This window comes from Stegastes partitus, unplaced genomic scaffold, assembly GCF_000690725.1.
Source record: "Stegastes partitus isolate 25-593 unplaced genomic scaffold, Stegastes_partitus-1.0.2 Scaffold96, whole genome shotgun sequence".
NCBI lineage: Eukaryota > Metazoa > Chordata > Actinopteri > Pomacentridae > Stegastes > Stegastes partitus.
This window is the reverse complement of record NW_007577827.1, coordinates 380,201-392,503: the sequence shown is the minus strand read 5'-3', so window position 1 is coordinate 392,503 and position 12,303 is coordinate 380,201. Positions and strand designations below refer to the sequence as shown.

General features: G+C 40.6%; 3 protein-coding genes and 1 non-coding gene across 6 annotated transcripts in view; 2 read left to right on the top strand and 2 right to left on the bottom strand.

Moving 5' to 3' along the window:
* The first annotated feature begins 346 nt into the window (after positions 1-346).
* medag (mesenteric estrogen dependent adipogenesis) lies at positions 347-2,279 on the top strand. The gene is made up of 5 exons (XM_008277344.1): positions 347-643; positions 763-899; positions 1,317-1,432; positions 1,548-1,715; positions 1,812-2,279. The coding sequence occupies exons 1-5, from the start codon at positions 444-446 to the stop codon at positions 1,824-1,826; spliced, it is 636 nt and encodes a 211-aa protein (XP_008275566.1). The 5' UTR covers positions 347-443; the 3' UTR covers positions 1,827-2,279.
* alox5ap (arachidonate 5-lipoxygenase-activating protein) lies at positions 2,221-6,344 on the bottom strand. The gene is made up of 5 exons (XM_008277345.1): positions 6,161-6,344; positions 5,973-6,054; positions 3,630-3,700; positions 2,562-2,643; positions 2,221-2,499 (listed from the first exon to the last, which is right to left on the bottom strand). Exons 1-5 carry the CDS (start codon positions 6,228-6,230, stop codon positions 2,337-2,339), a joined length of 468 nt encoding a protein of 155 aa, XP_008275567.1. The 5' UTR covers positions 6,231-6,344; the 3' UTR covers positions 2,221-2,336.
* Positions 6,345-7,734: 1,390 nt separating this feature from the next.
* trnae-uuc (transfer RNA glutamic acid (anticodon UUC)) lies at positions 7,735-7,806 on the top strand. Its single transcript has one exon. It is a non-coding gene; the product is annotated as a tRNA-Glu (tRNA).
* A 477-nt stretch (positions 7,807-8,283) lies between these two features.
* uspl1 (ubiquitin specific peptidase like 1) overlaps positions 8,284-12,303 on the bottom strand; it is a 15,139-nt gene continuing 11,119 nt past the window's right edge. For all 3 annotated transcript variants that reach the window (XM_008277340.1, XM_008277339.1, XM_008277341.1), the window contains 2 exons: positions 11,130-11,290; positions 8,284-10,584 (listed from right to left, as the gene is read on the bottom strand). In XM_008277340.1, the coding sequence (XP_008275562.1) occupies positions 8,813-10,584; positions 11,130-11,290 (1,933 nt within the window). In that variant the 3' untranslated portion in view covers positions 8,284-8,812. The remainder of the gene's footprint in view (positions 10,585-11,129; positions 11,291-12,303) is intronic.

The following is a 12,303-nucleotide window of genomic DNA, read 5'->3' as shown; positions in this document are numbered from 1 at the left end:
AGCAAAATCTTTTATTTTTTGGAGGCAATTTCATCTTAATTTAGCAACATTTTTCTTTTGCTCTTCCTCATCTTTACTTCTTAGACATTTCACAGCTGAAACACTGTAAAACTTCAGCTACCAGCTGTCTGCTCAGTTATTTGATTCATTGTTTTCTCTATTAAACCATTATTATTATTATCATTATTGTTTTTTCATGGAAACTACTATTTCTGCAGAGCTTTATGTCTTCACAACAGCAGCATTTTAAAACCCCTCACACACTGCAGCCTGAAGTATTCTAGTGAAGGCTTTTATTTTGGCTGAAGGCAACCAGGAGTCACGTGAGTGAAACCCGTCAAACTTGACCTCAGTAGGAGGCTGTTTTTAAAGCTCCAGCTCTGAGGCAGGCGGTACAAATAGCAGCAGCGGCAGCATGAGGTACACAAAGAAAGAGTGACAATATGACGATAAGCAAACTGTCCCACAGCATGATGACAGTGACAGAGTTGGAGGAGTTTCTGAGAAAACCACCAGCTGGTTTCTCTGTGGAGGCTCTCAGCTCGGGTTACAGAATCCACAGCACCGACAACAAGAACATGGTGCTCATCGATGATTTCCAATCCTGCATGGGGAACATAGTTTTTCAGAACTCGCTGGGAAGGTAAGAAAAACTGACACACTTTTTAGATGTATACTTTTTTGTATATTATATACACTCTGCATGTGTTTGAATCCACAAAAAGGCTCACATGAACCTCCTTGATGTGTTTTTCACTACAGAAAAGTCAAAATGCACAATCTGTGGGAGTACACCAGCATCAGAAAGAGTCTGCTGTCCAAGACTGTCTATCTGCTGGTGTCTGCCTGCAAGGAAAACTTATCAACGAAGAACAAAAGTGCAGCCGGTGAAGCCAGAGGTAATTCTCTACCCAGACATCAAGATTAATTCAATTCAAATAACTTTATTTATACCCTAGGGGCAATTTTAAAAAAAAAAAACAATCAAGATCTATTTGGTTGTAATTATACTGAAATAATTACATAGTGAAAAAAAAACAGTGGTCCTCCAAGCAGCTCTGGTATTTTTAGTTTGCAAAAATGTGTGTTTTTTGGAGGCAGTGAGTCGGCCACTTAACAGCTCTTGGCTGCCTGCAGTCTGGTGGTGGAGGTGACTCATGCCGGCTCCCAGACTCGGGCTGGTTGCAGCTGGGTGGGGTGGACAAATTACAATGGTTGCACAGTGCTTGCGTTACAGCATGTTTTTTCTGCAAAACTCTCCCCTATTCTGTATTCTCGCCTGTTTTCCTCATGATTTATCTCTGGCTCTGTTTCAGTGCTGAAGCAGTTTGTGGTGTCCATCGATGGCAGCTGTCCTCTCACCAAGTGGCAGATGGAGAAAGGCCTGGACTGGACGATCTCCTCCGTGGCTGGGGAAAGCTACAGGGTGGATGTAAGCATGACTTCATGCTGTTTATGTCATTTAGATGCATTACAATTACACTGTGATTTTTTTTTTTTGGTTGGCTCTTGATTTTAGTGTTGAAAGTTACTTTTTCTTATTTCAGATTGACTTGACTGAGGAGCTGGAGAGCTGGGCAGCGAAAAACCTCACAACTGACGAAATGATGCAAGTCAAACCCATGTGGAAAGACGCCGGCTTCACCCTCAAATACTACTCGGATGCCCTCTTTGACTTCCCACACTGGTTTGGCTTCAGCAAAAGAACATTTAAGGTTAATATCTTTGCATTTTCTTAATATTTTTAGTTTGTTTTTTAGATTTGTCAGTAGGCACTTGTCTAACGTGAGCTCTCTATTTGCCATTTCCAGCTGAAACTGACATGAGCCAGCTGTGGATGAAGTGCAAAGAAAAGATTATCTGCTCATTGTTTGGCAGAGACTGTGTCCGCTTCTTCAAGAAAACCGAGAAAAAGGAGTTTCTTGATCAACAGATGTGTGGTTGTAACACCAGCCCGCCATGTGAAGGACTTTTCTACCTCTGGGGACTGCAGATTAGCAGCGAGGTCCACATTTCTGTAATGTTCAGTGGATGGAGTCCCCTGACATTGCTGAAAAATTCTGAATGGCATACAGCTTGTTTGGGCAAGCAATGTGTATAAACAGATTTTTATGTGTGTAAATATTCCAACTGTTGTGCTGTATAGGTGGTTAAAAGGGTCAAATCTGTGCTGGTCAAAAGTAAATTGTTTGCATACTTTTGCACTTTTAAGAATCAGCGTGTTTTATATTTTTTTTATTTTACCAACCTCAAATACAATAAACGCTTTTAGAAAAACAGGAAAAGAGTACAGCGTTTGATTGCAACAGCTCCCAAGCTATATGACAAACACTGAATTAAGGGATAAGGAGGAGAGCGGAGGAGGCCTTGGTGATGATTTCTACGTAGTCCTTATAGTCGCTGCCGTAGTAACGCGCCAGCAGGTAGTTGAAGATGCCCACGATGCACATCAGGAAGAGGAAGCTGATGATGCGTTTTCCAAACAGGTATCCTGGCGTGCTGCACAGAAATGAAACGTGAGGCAACGCCTTTAAAAGCATCAAAAACATGCATTGATTTACCTTTGAGAGGTTTGTCCCAAGTATCCAACAAAGTACTTCTGCCTGACTAGAAGGTAGATGATCCCAGCAAAGGCAGCAGGAGCTTCAAACAGAGGAGAGAAACAAACAAAAGAAACAAACGTCTGTGGAGTTCCAAAGTACTGTTTTTCTTATTATCATTGCTGTTATTCCCGGAGGTGGGTGAAGCATACAAATGTGGATGTGTGATATGTGTGATATGTGTGTGTGTGTGTGTGTGTGTGTGTGTGTGTGTGTGCGTGTGTGTGTGTGTGTGTGTGTGTGTAAAATGAGCAACATATATTATTTTATTACATTGTAGAACAGTTTTGACCCTAAATATGTTATTTCTAATCAGAAAAAAGGTATCTGATTTATGGAACTCATCTCATAACCTCATCAAAGTACACTCAACCCCACTTTGAGAACCACTATCCAACCCACAGAATAAAGTTTAATGGTTTATAAATGTGTAATTACACCAAGAATCGGCAGAGGGCTGGAACGGAATAAACAAATGTTGACACTGTCCAAGAGGTGTCACTGATAACCTGGATTGTGTTAAAGGTTTACCTCCCTGAAGAAACGTGACTAATGTCAACTTATACTTGAATGGAAATGTAAAGTATTCTGACACAGAAAAGTGTGAGTAATTTATCATGTGTTGGTCTGAAGAGACATAAAGTGGCAGATGAAGTACAATTCTGTGAATCTAAATATGTTTTATGTCAATTAAATTCTACTTACGGTGACCTGAATAGTAACAAATGTTGTCATGTTAAACAGAACAACAACAAAAGATTAAAACTAACGATTTTAGAATTAAATAAAACAATTCACATATCCACACCTCCTGTTCCATAAAGTGCAAATCTTTCAGATTTCACTTCAGGTGCAGATCTGAATACCCTCAGAAACAAGTAAAGCAGTATTCTATGCTTGAAAAATATATGGAAAGGGAACAAAAATTCCTTTTGAATGTTGATCTGTCTTATCTCAGTTAAATCTGTAGGTGTGTCCTGTTAAATGATAAAAGGTGTGAGTGTCTCTTTTACACTGGTTAATGATTACCTTGACTGAGGCACAGACCGGCACACCACATTACTGCCAGGAAAGTGGGATAAGCATCCATACAGTTACGACTGCGTAAAAGAAAAGAAAGAAGTGTAATTAGCACATTTCAGGGAAGTCACCTGCAATAAGAAGCTATATGGAGCAATCGTAGGTCGGTTGCAGGCGGCCCGGTGACTCATGAGGAAATGCTTTATAACTGCAGAGCAAAAGTTGGTATGAAAAGAAAGAAAGACAAAAGAACTTTATGTATATAAGAGCGCATGTGCTATGAGAAACCCAGTGTGACTCTCTGAGTGTTTGAGGAGTAAACTTGACGTGGAAAGCCAGGAAAAACTGAGCCGCTCTGTGTGTGTCAGCGCTTACTGACTGCTGCAATAAATTGCAATAATCAGTACAGTATGTTGCACAAAGCCGTGTCCCTCTAACCTTTTCCAGTTGTCAGGACGGTTAATCAAAACAACACCATTCTTTATGAGCAGAATAGGGAGAAAAAAGAAACATTCCTCAAAATTATTTATACCTTTTCTGATTTCTTTTTTTCTTTTTTACCTCTTCAGGCTCCTAAAATCGTTAAAACTGAACAATCTGGGAAACACAAATCACTGTATACTTATCATTCCTGCCTACAGCCGTGCCAAAATCTTTTTTCTTTTTGGCATTTTTGCCTTTATTCCATAGTGCGCAGTTAAGAGGCAGACAAGAAACATGGGAAGAGTGAATGATGTGCAGTAAAGGTACAGCCAGAAGAAGGCCAGGTCAGAGCGTTGTAACCCAGATGGTATGTGCTCTAAGTGTTCAGTCCTTAGGTCATTCTGCTTCATGACCTTTGATGAAGTAGAGTTGCAACAACTAGACGATGACCTGACGACTATATACATAATGAATTTTCAGTTTCAGTCATTTTTTTCAAGCAAAAGTTTGCATTTCTAGCCTCTCAAATGTGAGTTTTTTTTCTGCTTTTCTTTGCTGCATTCGAAAGAAAATATTGGACTGTGGATTGTTACAAAGACAATTCAGACAAGATAGTTTTTTCTACTTTTTCAAAAAAACATTTCATTGGCTGATAAATGGCAGATTAACAACAATAAAAAGAGCCACGGAGGTGACTTATTTCACCCGATCACATTAAACCACAAATGGTTTCTGATCCAAACTTCATTTAAGTCGATAAACTGATGCTACTTTACGTAATATTCAAGCAATTAAAGACAAGGCCCTAAAATGTTTCTATCACATTTTAGTGGTTACTGATTGTGATTTATTTCACATCTCCTACAAGACAGGATGTGGCTCAGATATTTCCTTTCAAAAACAAGAAGTACGTTGTTGCTGGTGGACGAAAGACTGAGCCGTTAGAAATATTGGATTTGAAGTTACAGCTTTAGTCTAGTTGTCAAAATATGTGCAGCATGAAGAGTTGTTATCTGTACGACTGCAGCTCATTGTTGTTTTAATTATATTATTTAAATGTATTATTGTTATTTTTACATGTGTTGGTTTAAAGATTATTCAGTTGATACTTGACTAAATACTTGAATTTTATATGTGGTGAGCTTCTTACTACTAATATTTTATCCTAGCAACTGACAAGTCTGTGCATCTTGTGTCTTTTCCATTGTTTGCATTTACATTTATTAGAAACTTTGTGTATGTTTTGTGCCTGCTCTGTTGATTTTTGCCTTTTTAGGTTATTTCCTTTTTTGGTGAGATGTCTTTTGGGTGTTTTAAATTTCACAGGCGCAACAATATATATTCCTTTATTGCATTTTACTTTCCGTGTGTTATTTTTGCAATTAATTAAATTTAATTAAAATCTTTATTGATTAACTGGTTTGCTGTTTCCAAAAGCCTAAAAGGTGACATATTCAGATTTTTTTGAAACCATCATTTAACAAAATCATTCTAAACTTATTCATTTGTGGCGTGTCTGTTTCAGCACTAATTATATTTAAAAGTGGAAATGAGAATCAGTCGAGCAGTCTGGTAATTCTACTCTTCACAATGGTGAACTATTAAAACAAACAGCTGTTTGAAACATTTACAGGCAACAGACTGTAAATATATGAGCAGTTTTTTTCCCCATCTTTTTGAACAACTAACTAACTGAGAAGCAGGAAGAATGGAAGTTTTCATAACCGTTGTGGCTGCTTTGTTAGTGAGCATTCAAATGAGCTCTTGTACAAACTTTCCCCCCATCTGGGAGTGTTCAGGAAAAAAAAGGACTACCTCTCGATGGAGCACATATTTGGTGTTTTATATAAACCCAAATGGAAAGCACAAAGTCATCCACTGGTAAAGATGGTTCATCGGAGAAATGAGTGTTGAAGAAAGGGCACTTACTTGGCACAAGACACTCGCTCAAAAGCAGCTGTGTGGTGGTTATGACCCTTGCACTCCCTCGCTACCTTCTGAGCAAAGAACACTGAAAACACAGAAACAGATCAAGAAGCAAAAGGAATCATTTTGGAATCCTTTTAAACATATTATAGCAGTTGATTTAGAGTTTCAAAAAGCCTGCATTTTCTCACCATTCTGCAGTACGCTGATGAGGGTGACGACGACCAGGAGGTAGATGTTTTCCACCACTATGGATTCCATGATGACTGTGAGCTGCAGGAGCAGGTGGATGCTGAGGCTGAGGGAGACAAAGCTTGCCTTTCACATCCAGAAGTGCGTAGTTAGAGTCCGTTGCAGATCATAAACCTGATCTCTCTCTCTCTTTATGACATCATGTACTCCCCATCCTACCTCCATCCCACATACACACTCGTTTGTGGCTTCCTTTTTATGTAAATGCTCTCTCTAAATACAGAGAAGTACAAACACGTTGCTGCTACTTCCTCTGCGTGTTTTGCAAATTTAATTTACATCACCGTTGGCTTTCATAAGCCTTCTGTTGTCTCTGGAAGAACTTCTGGAAAAGACCAATGCATCAGAGATATGCTAATATTATTTATGGGACACAACAAGCCTGAGACAAGTAGGATTTTTCATGGCAGACACCTTGAATTGGCTTTATCATTATCATATTTATCATATACTGACTTCAGCTGTTCTTCCCTCTGTGACAAGTCAAAACTTCAAGTCAAAGTACTGAGACTTATTTTTACCAAGTAAAATCAACAACGTCTTGATTTTCCTATGTAATAACTGCTGTCACATAAATGTAGTAGAGCAGAAAAATCACCATCCACTATTCTGGATTAAAAATGCAAAATTTCAGGAAAAGAAACATTGATAGTGATCATATATGAATATAGAGAGCTTTGGAGATCAGCCGCTGGGTGTTTGGAGGAATAGTGGTTTCAGGTGCAGTTTGAATAACTGTGTTATGCGTGAAAGGGTTAAATACAGTCCTTGTGTAAATGTACTTAGTTATTCTCCATCACTTGTATGCTGTGAAAATGGTTTTGAGCATAGGGTAAAAGTACAACATAGCTTTTTAAAAGCTGTCTGGCTCACTGTGATGTGGTTTACCTGCAGTCAAACAGCACCTGCATGTGCTTTTCAATGGTAATGCAGTTTCCTCTCTGCTTTAAAAAAAAAAAAGTTTATTTTATTTTTACCTTTTCATATTAAATGAATGATTGCAGCAAAAGCCACTCCCTGCTTTACAAACTGCTAGTATCCAGTTATCAGTTATTAACCGTATGCATTTTGACGATATTAGAGATCAATTAATGAATTCATTATCCAGAGATGATTGGCATACATACAGAAAGAGGCACAAAAAAATAAAAAAGTAATTACAAAAAAAATGTTTCTTAAGTCAAATTATTGATGAAAAGATAAAGAATAGAAACTACATTATTTATAACCTCTATCTTTTATTTTTTTTAGCTCTGCAGCCTTGCAAACGGACATGTAAAGTTCATCTGTATACATTTAAGGAGGTGTAGTACTAAAGCTAACTCAAACTAGCAGACCGGCAACTAGCAGTAATGCTAATATTGTAATTAAAGAGGATGATGGCGCGACTAGCAAACGCGAAATGTGAACAGCGGCAGAGTCTTGTGAAGAAGGATAACCGCTCGAGATCTGTACACAAATTTGTGGCATCGTAGTGAAACAAGTCCTGACTGTGCTGCCTTTTGTCATCAAGTCCCATATGGTCTAGCGGTTAGGATTCCTGGTTTTCACCCAGGCGGCCCGGGTTCGACTCCCGGTATGGGAACGACTCTTTTGACCCCGGAAATCACAGTGTTCTAAAATGTAACGTTATAGTAACCATTCATAAATGTTCAGTTACACTGAGAACGGAAATGGGAGTTTGTTGATGGCTTGTAAAAACCGTATAGCTATGTTTATTTTAATTATGAAGGCAATGTGGACTGCCATGTCTATGGTTACTCTGTGTTGTCCAACATCATCCTCACACTGAGCTAAGTTAGACTCACTGTCAATAGTCAAAATAAATGACAATAACATCTCTCCTAGAGTTCACCTAGCTGTGAAGAATAATCAATCAAAAAAATTAAAGCCACATCCAAACATTTACTCCAAACATAAATATTATGGTTCCAAGTGAGATATCACCTTCGCCTGCCAACAAGCGTGATTTTTTTCTTCCCAGGTAGAACAGTGCATTAAATTCTAGTATTAACAAATTTGACAATGAGAAAAATAGTGTTTTACAAATAACTCTGCAGTATACAGGTAAACACGGGGACTTTAATATTGAAAATCCTGAACATGAGCACATCATTCCTCTTCAAGAAAGTTGCAGTAGATATTATGGTGGCAACATTTTGTTCCACTTAATAAAAATAGTGACATTTGTAAACAACAAACTGGAGTCATCTAGATCATTTATTAAATGACACTAAAAGAAGTTTCAAGTAACTTGTCAAAATAACAAGGCAAAGCAAACAAACAGCTTTGACCATCAACAGAGTGTCTTCGTACAACCCATTTATATACAGTTTATATAAACTACAAAGTGCCAAAATTGCAAAAAGAGACGCAGTTTACAAATTCCTTTCACTGCTCAACAGACAAGCTCAAACATGGTTGACTTCTGCACAAACATTATCAGTGCTTGTAAATTAATTGCAACATAAACACACCAACACATTGGTAAACAACAAACAGATGAGGTGTCGATTGTAGAAAAATTTTGCATAATTATCAAACAAGGTTATCTGTGTTTGCAGCCTGCAGACAACATGCAGCACTACAGTTTACATGAAAAGTTCAAGTGCACTCAGTGCCTCGGTCTCCATGTCGGTCGGTCTCTGAGAAACAGCCTGTGAGAGAAACTCATCCAGGAAGTTTTCGGTGTTGACCCCGTTGGTGCAGCTGTTAGTCTGCAACATGGCACCAGCAGCGCCGACCACACAGTCAGCTCCATCTTGCCTGTTGGCGAGCATCTCCAGGAAGCCGGTGCTGTCTGGTGAAAGGTTGCTGGCTGTTGTTGCTGGAGAGAGCAGGTCTGACAGGAAGTCGTCGCAGGTGGACCCGTCGTAGGTGCTGGAGGTGACAGTGCTGGGAGAGTGCAGGTCGGTGCTGTCCGGTGGGAGGCCAACTCCATCCTGACCACCCAAAAGCTTGTTCAGCTTGGCAAGCTTCTTCTTCTTTGCTTTCAGTTTCTTCATCAGCCTATATCTGAGGGCTTCAGTGCTGCTGAGACCCAGGGGAACCTTTGAGGACTGGCTGCCATGTTTCTTTAAAGCGGAGATGTCAGGGAGCACAGTTAGTGGCATCACTGTCGTACGTTTTAGGTGGCTGGAAGCGATTGGTTCCAGCAGTTCAGATGTGGGCAGAGCTGGGGGTGGACTCTGGGTGTTTGAGCTCTTTGCACCGAATGCCCTGTACATCTCTGCAGCTTTCAGTGGGAGACCCTCGCTATCCTCTGTCTTGAGCTGTACTTTAGGGTAGAGTCCCGCAGCAATCTGCTGTTTTTTCAACGGGTTGGGGGTAGAGTGAATAGGAGGAGTGGGCTTTCCTTGTGTGACTGAGGTGGACGTGTGGTCGGGGGCAAGCTTAGCGATGGACTTGTTAAAAAGGTTCTGAGGGTGTTTGCGGAGCAAGAAGGACCAGCGAGAGTTATCTAGCGTCATAGGGCTTTTCTGACCGGGGGACAGAGGTGCGGCATCAGTTGAAGACACGAGGGATGCTTGCGGTGTAATTTCACCAGGTGGTGTGTCATCCTGAACAGCAGGACTCACAGGTTTGTCATCTTGTATTTTGGGGGGCTCTGGAGATGCTGGAGGTGAAGTAACTTGTGCTGCTTTTGATGAAGGTTCCTTTTTACTTTTTTCTCTCCTAACAGCTTTTCTTCTGCCAGCTCCGCTCCCACATTGTCTTCTTGCACCGGGCACAAACGATGGATCACTAGCCGAGTCATCGACTGATTCAGGGTCAGATGAGCTGGAGGTGGCTGGACGCTCAACATCAGGCACAGGACACGTTTCACTACATACTGCAGTGGAGGAGCTATCTGGTGTTGGTTGGAGCACTTCATTCGAAACATGTAAATCCTCAGTTTGTTGAATGTCATTTACAGGCTGCATTTCCGGATGATCTTTTACCTCCAACAGCGTAAGCGTAATGATGTCATTGCGGGTAAGGCCCTCGAAGGTGTCGAGCAACGTTGTGGCACCGATCGCCGTATCATCGTCGGCTGTAACTGTTGTGTCCGTGATGTTGATGCTGTCTTCAGACAATGTGAGTGCAGAGACGATGTCTGTGTCATTATGAGGCAAAAGGAAAGACTTATCTGGAGCGCAAGCCGACAGTTCATCTGCTGTTAAGTCTTTGCTGTTTAAACTGGGGAGCTTTTCATTTTTAGATGGGGGAGATTCAGCAAATGTGGTGGAGGGAGAATAGGCACAAGACTCTTCACTCTCCTCTGCTTCCCAGAAGACAACATGCATCTCCTGAGCCGGGACCTGGAGCTTTTGATGGCTCTTACAGTCTGGGTGCTTTAGGTCATCATATTCCAGCCATGACCCTATAGGAAAAAGAAGGCACAAAAACAAACAGTTACAACAATAAAGACCACATCCAGCATGAATGTTTCTACTGATATAAGTTGTGATTAAATTCTGAGGACAAAGTCATAATTGATTAGTTATCCAATTTACTTTTGATTTTATATGTCATATGTAAACTAATGCTGCAAATAAAAGACAATGCCTCACTAATACTAATCATAGTTTTCACCTCTGCCAAGACAACATTAGCGCATAGAAAAGAACATCAAAACGTATTTCAGACTAAGAATATAATCAATAAATTGTTGGGAATGATTTTACATGACACAGATAAATCCTTCATTAAATGATAGTGAAACAGGCCCTAAATGGTTTGTCTTTTCTCTAGTTTAACACTACATGAACTGTCCAGCAGAATGTGCTGTTGGCAAACTACACTGTTGAGGAATTCATGATCAACCTTCATATGAATCAACCATATAATACATTAAACATGTTGTAAAATTGGTTCACAGTCAAAGTTAATGACACAAAAATGTTAAACTGGTCTTAAGATACGTACCATCGGTTTTACAAACCCAGGTGACAAAGTGCTTAAGTTGATGGTTGTACTGTATGACAGTGGTGACCGAGTAGCGTTTCCCCTTGAAGTTGAAGGCGTAGATACTGACATCATTGTCAGGAAGGCCCTCCACAAAGTGCAGCGCGAACACTGGAGGCATGCTACACAAAAACAGAAAGCAAAAGTTAGGTTAATTGATGAAAAGTGACACATTTGGTGATACATTCTTTAGGAAAATAAATATAGGGTTTGTATAAAGCTGCTACATTGATTTTACAAAGATAAATATAACCTGAGAAAGCTAAACTTTTTTGCTGTCCTCACTCCTGCTAATGTACAGTGATGGTTTTTTTTTAACGTATACCAGATTGAAACAGTCTTTCCAATATTGTATAGATCCCTTCCATGCTGCCAAAACAGCTCTGACCCATCAAGGCCTGAACTCTACCAGACGGTGTCCCGCGGTATCAGGCAGCAGGACATTAGCAGCAGATCCCTTAAGTCCTCTAAGCTGCAGGTTGGAACCTCCAAGGACTGGACTTGTTTTTCCACCACATCCCACAGATATGTGTTGATATGTGTCAAAATAGCATCCAGACGAATGCCAGGACCCACGGTTTCCCAGCAGAACGCTGCCCAGAGCACCACACTGCCTTGGGTGCTTGCCTTCTTCCAATAATCCTTCTTGCTGCTGTCACTTTTCTAGGTAAACGGTCCATCCAGGTGTCTACATGTTACCAAAGAAACTGGATTTATCAGACTTGGACAGCTTCTAGTGTTGAGCCACGGTCCACTTCTGAAGCTTACATTGCCCAATGTAGGTGCTGTAAGCAGTGGACAGCGCTCTGCATGAGCGGTCTGACCAGTCAGCGGCTTCCCAGCAAGCTGTGATGCACAGCATGACACCTTTCTATCACAGCCACGAAAAAGGTTTTCTGCAAATTCTGCAACATCTCTTCTGTGGTGTGGAACAACATGGGCCAATCTTTGTTCCCCCAACACATTGATGAGTCTTGGGTACCCATAACCGAGCGACCGGGTTACAAGTTGTCCTTTCTTGGCCCACTTTTGGTCTATCCTAACCGCTGCATACCAGCATTGGAGATGCTCTGACCCAGCCGTCCAGCCATCACGGCTTGGTCCTTGTCAAAGTCACTCAGATCCTTTTAACACC

Bases quoted from the DNA above. Each gene is read 5' to 3' on its own strand.
- alox5ap (XM_008277345.1), bottom strand. From the start codon at position 6,230: ATGGAATCCATAGTGGTGGAAAACATCTACCTCCTGGTCGTCGTCACC. The intron at 3,701-5,972 runs GTAAGTGCCCTT...TCTTTTACGCAG, and splicing joins GAGCGAGTGTCTTGTGCCAA to TCGTAACTGTATGGATGCTT. The intron at 2,500-2,561 runs GTAAATCAATGC...ATTTCTGTGCAG, and splicing joins TTGGGACAAACCTCTCAAAG to CACGCCAGGATACCTGTTTG.
- medag (XM_008277344.1), top strand. From the start codon at position 444: ATGACGATAAGCAAACTGTCCCACAGCATGATGACAGTGACAGAGTTG. The intron at 644-762 runs GTAAGAAAAACT...TTTTCACTACAG, and splicing joins TTTCAGAACTCGCTGGGAAG to AAAAGTCAAAATGCACAATC. The intron at 1,433-1,547 runs GTAAGCATGACT...TTCTTATTTCAG, and splicing joins GGGAAAGCTACAGGGTGGAT to ATTGACTTGACTGAGGAGCT.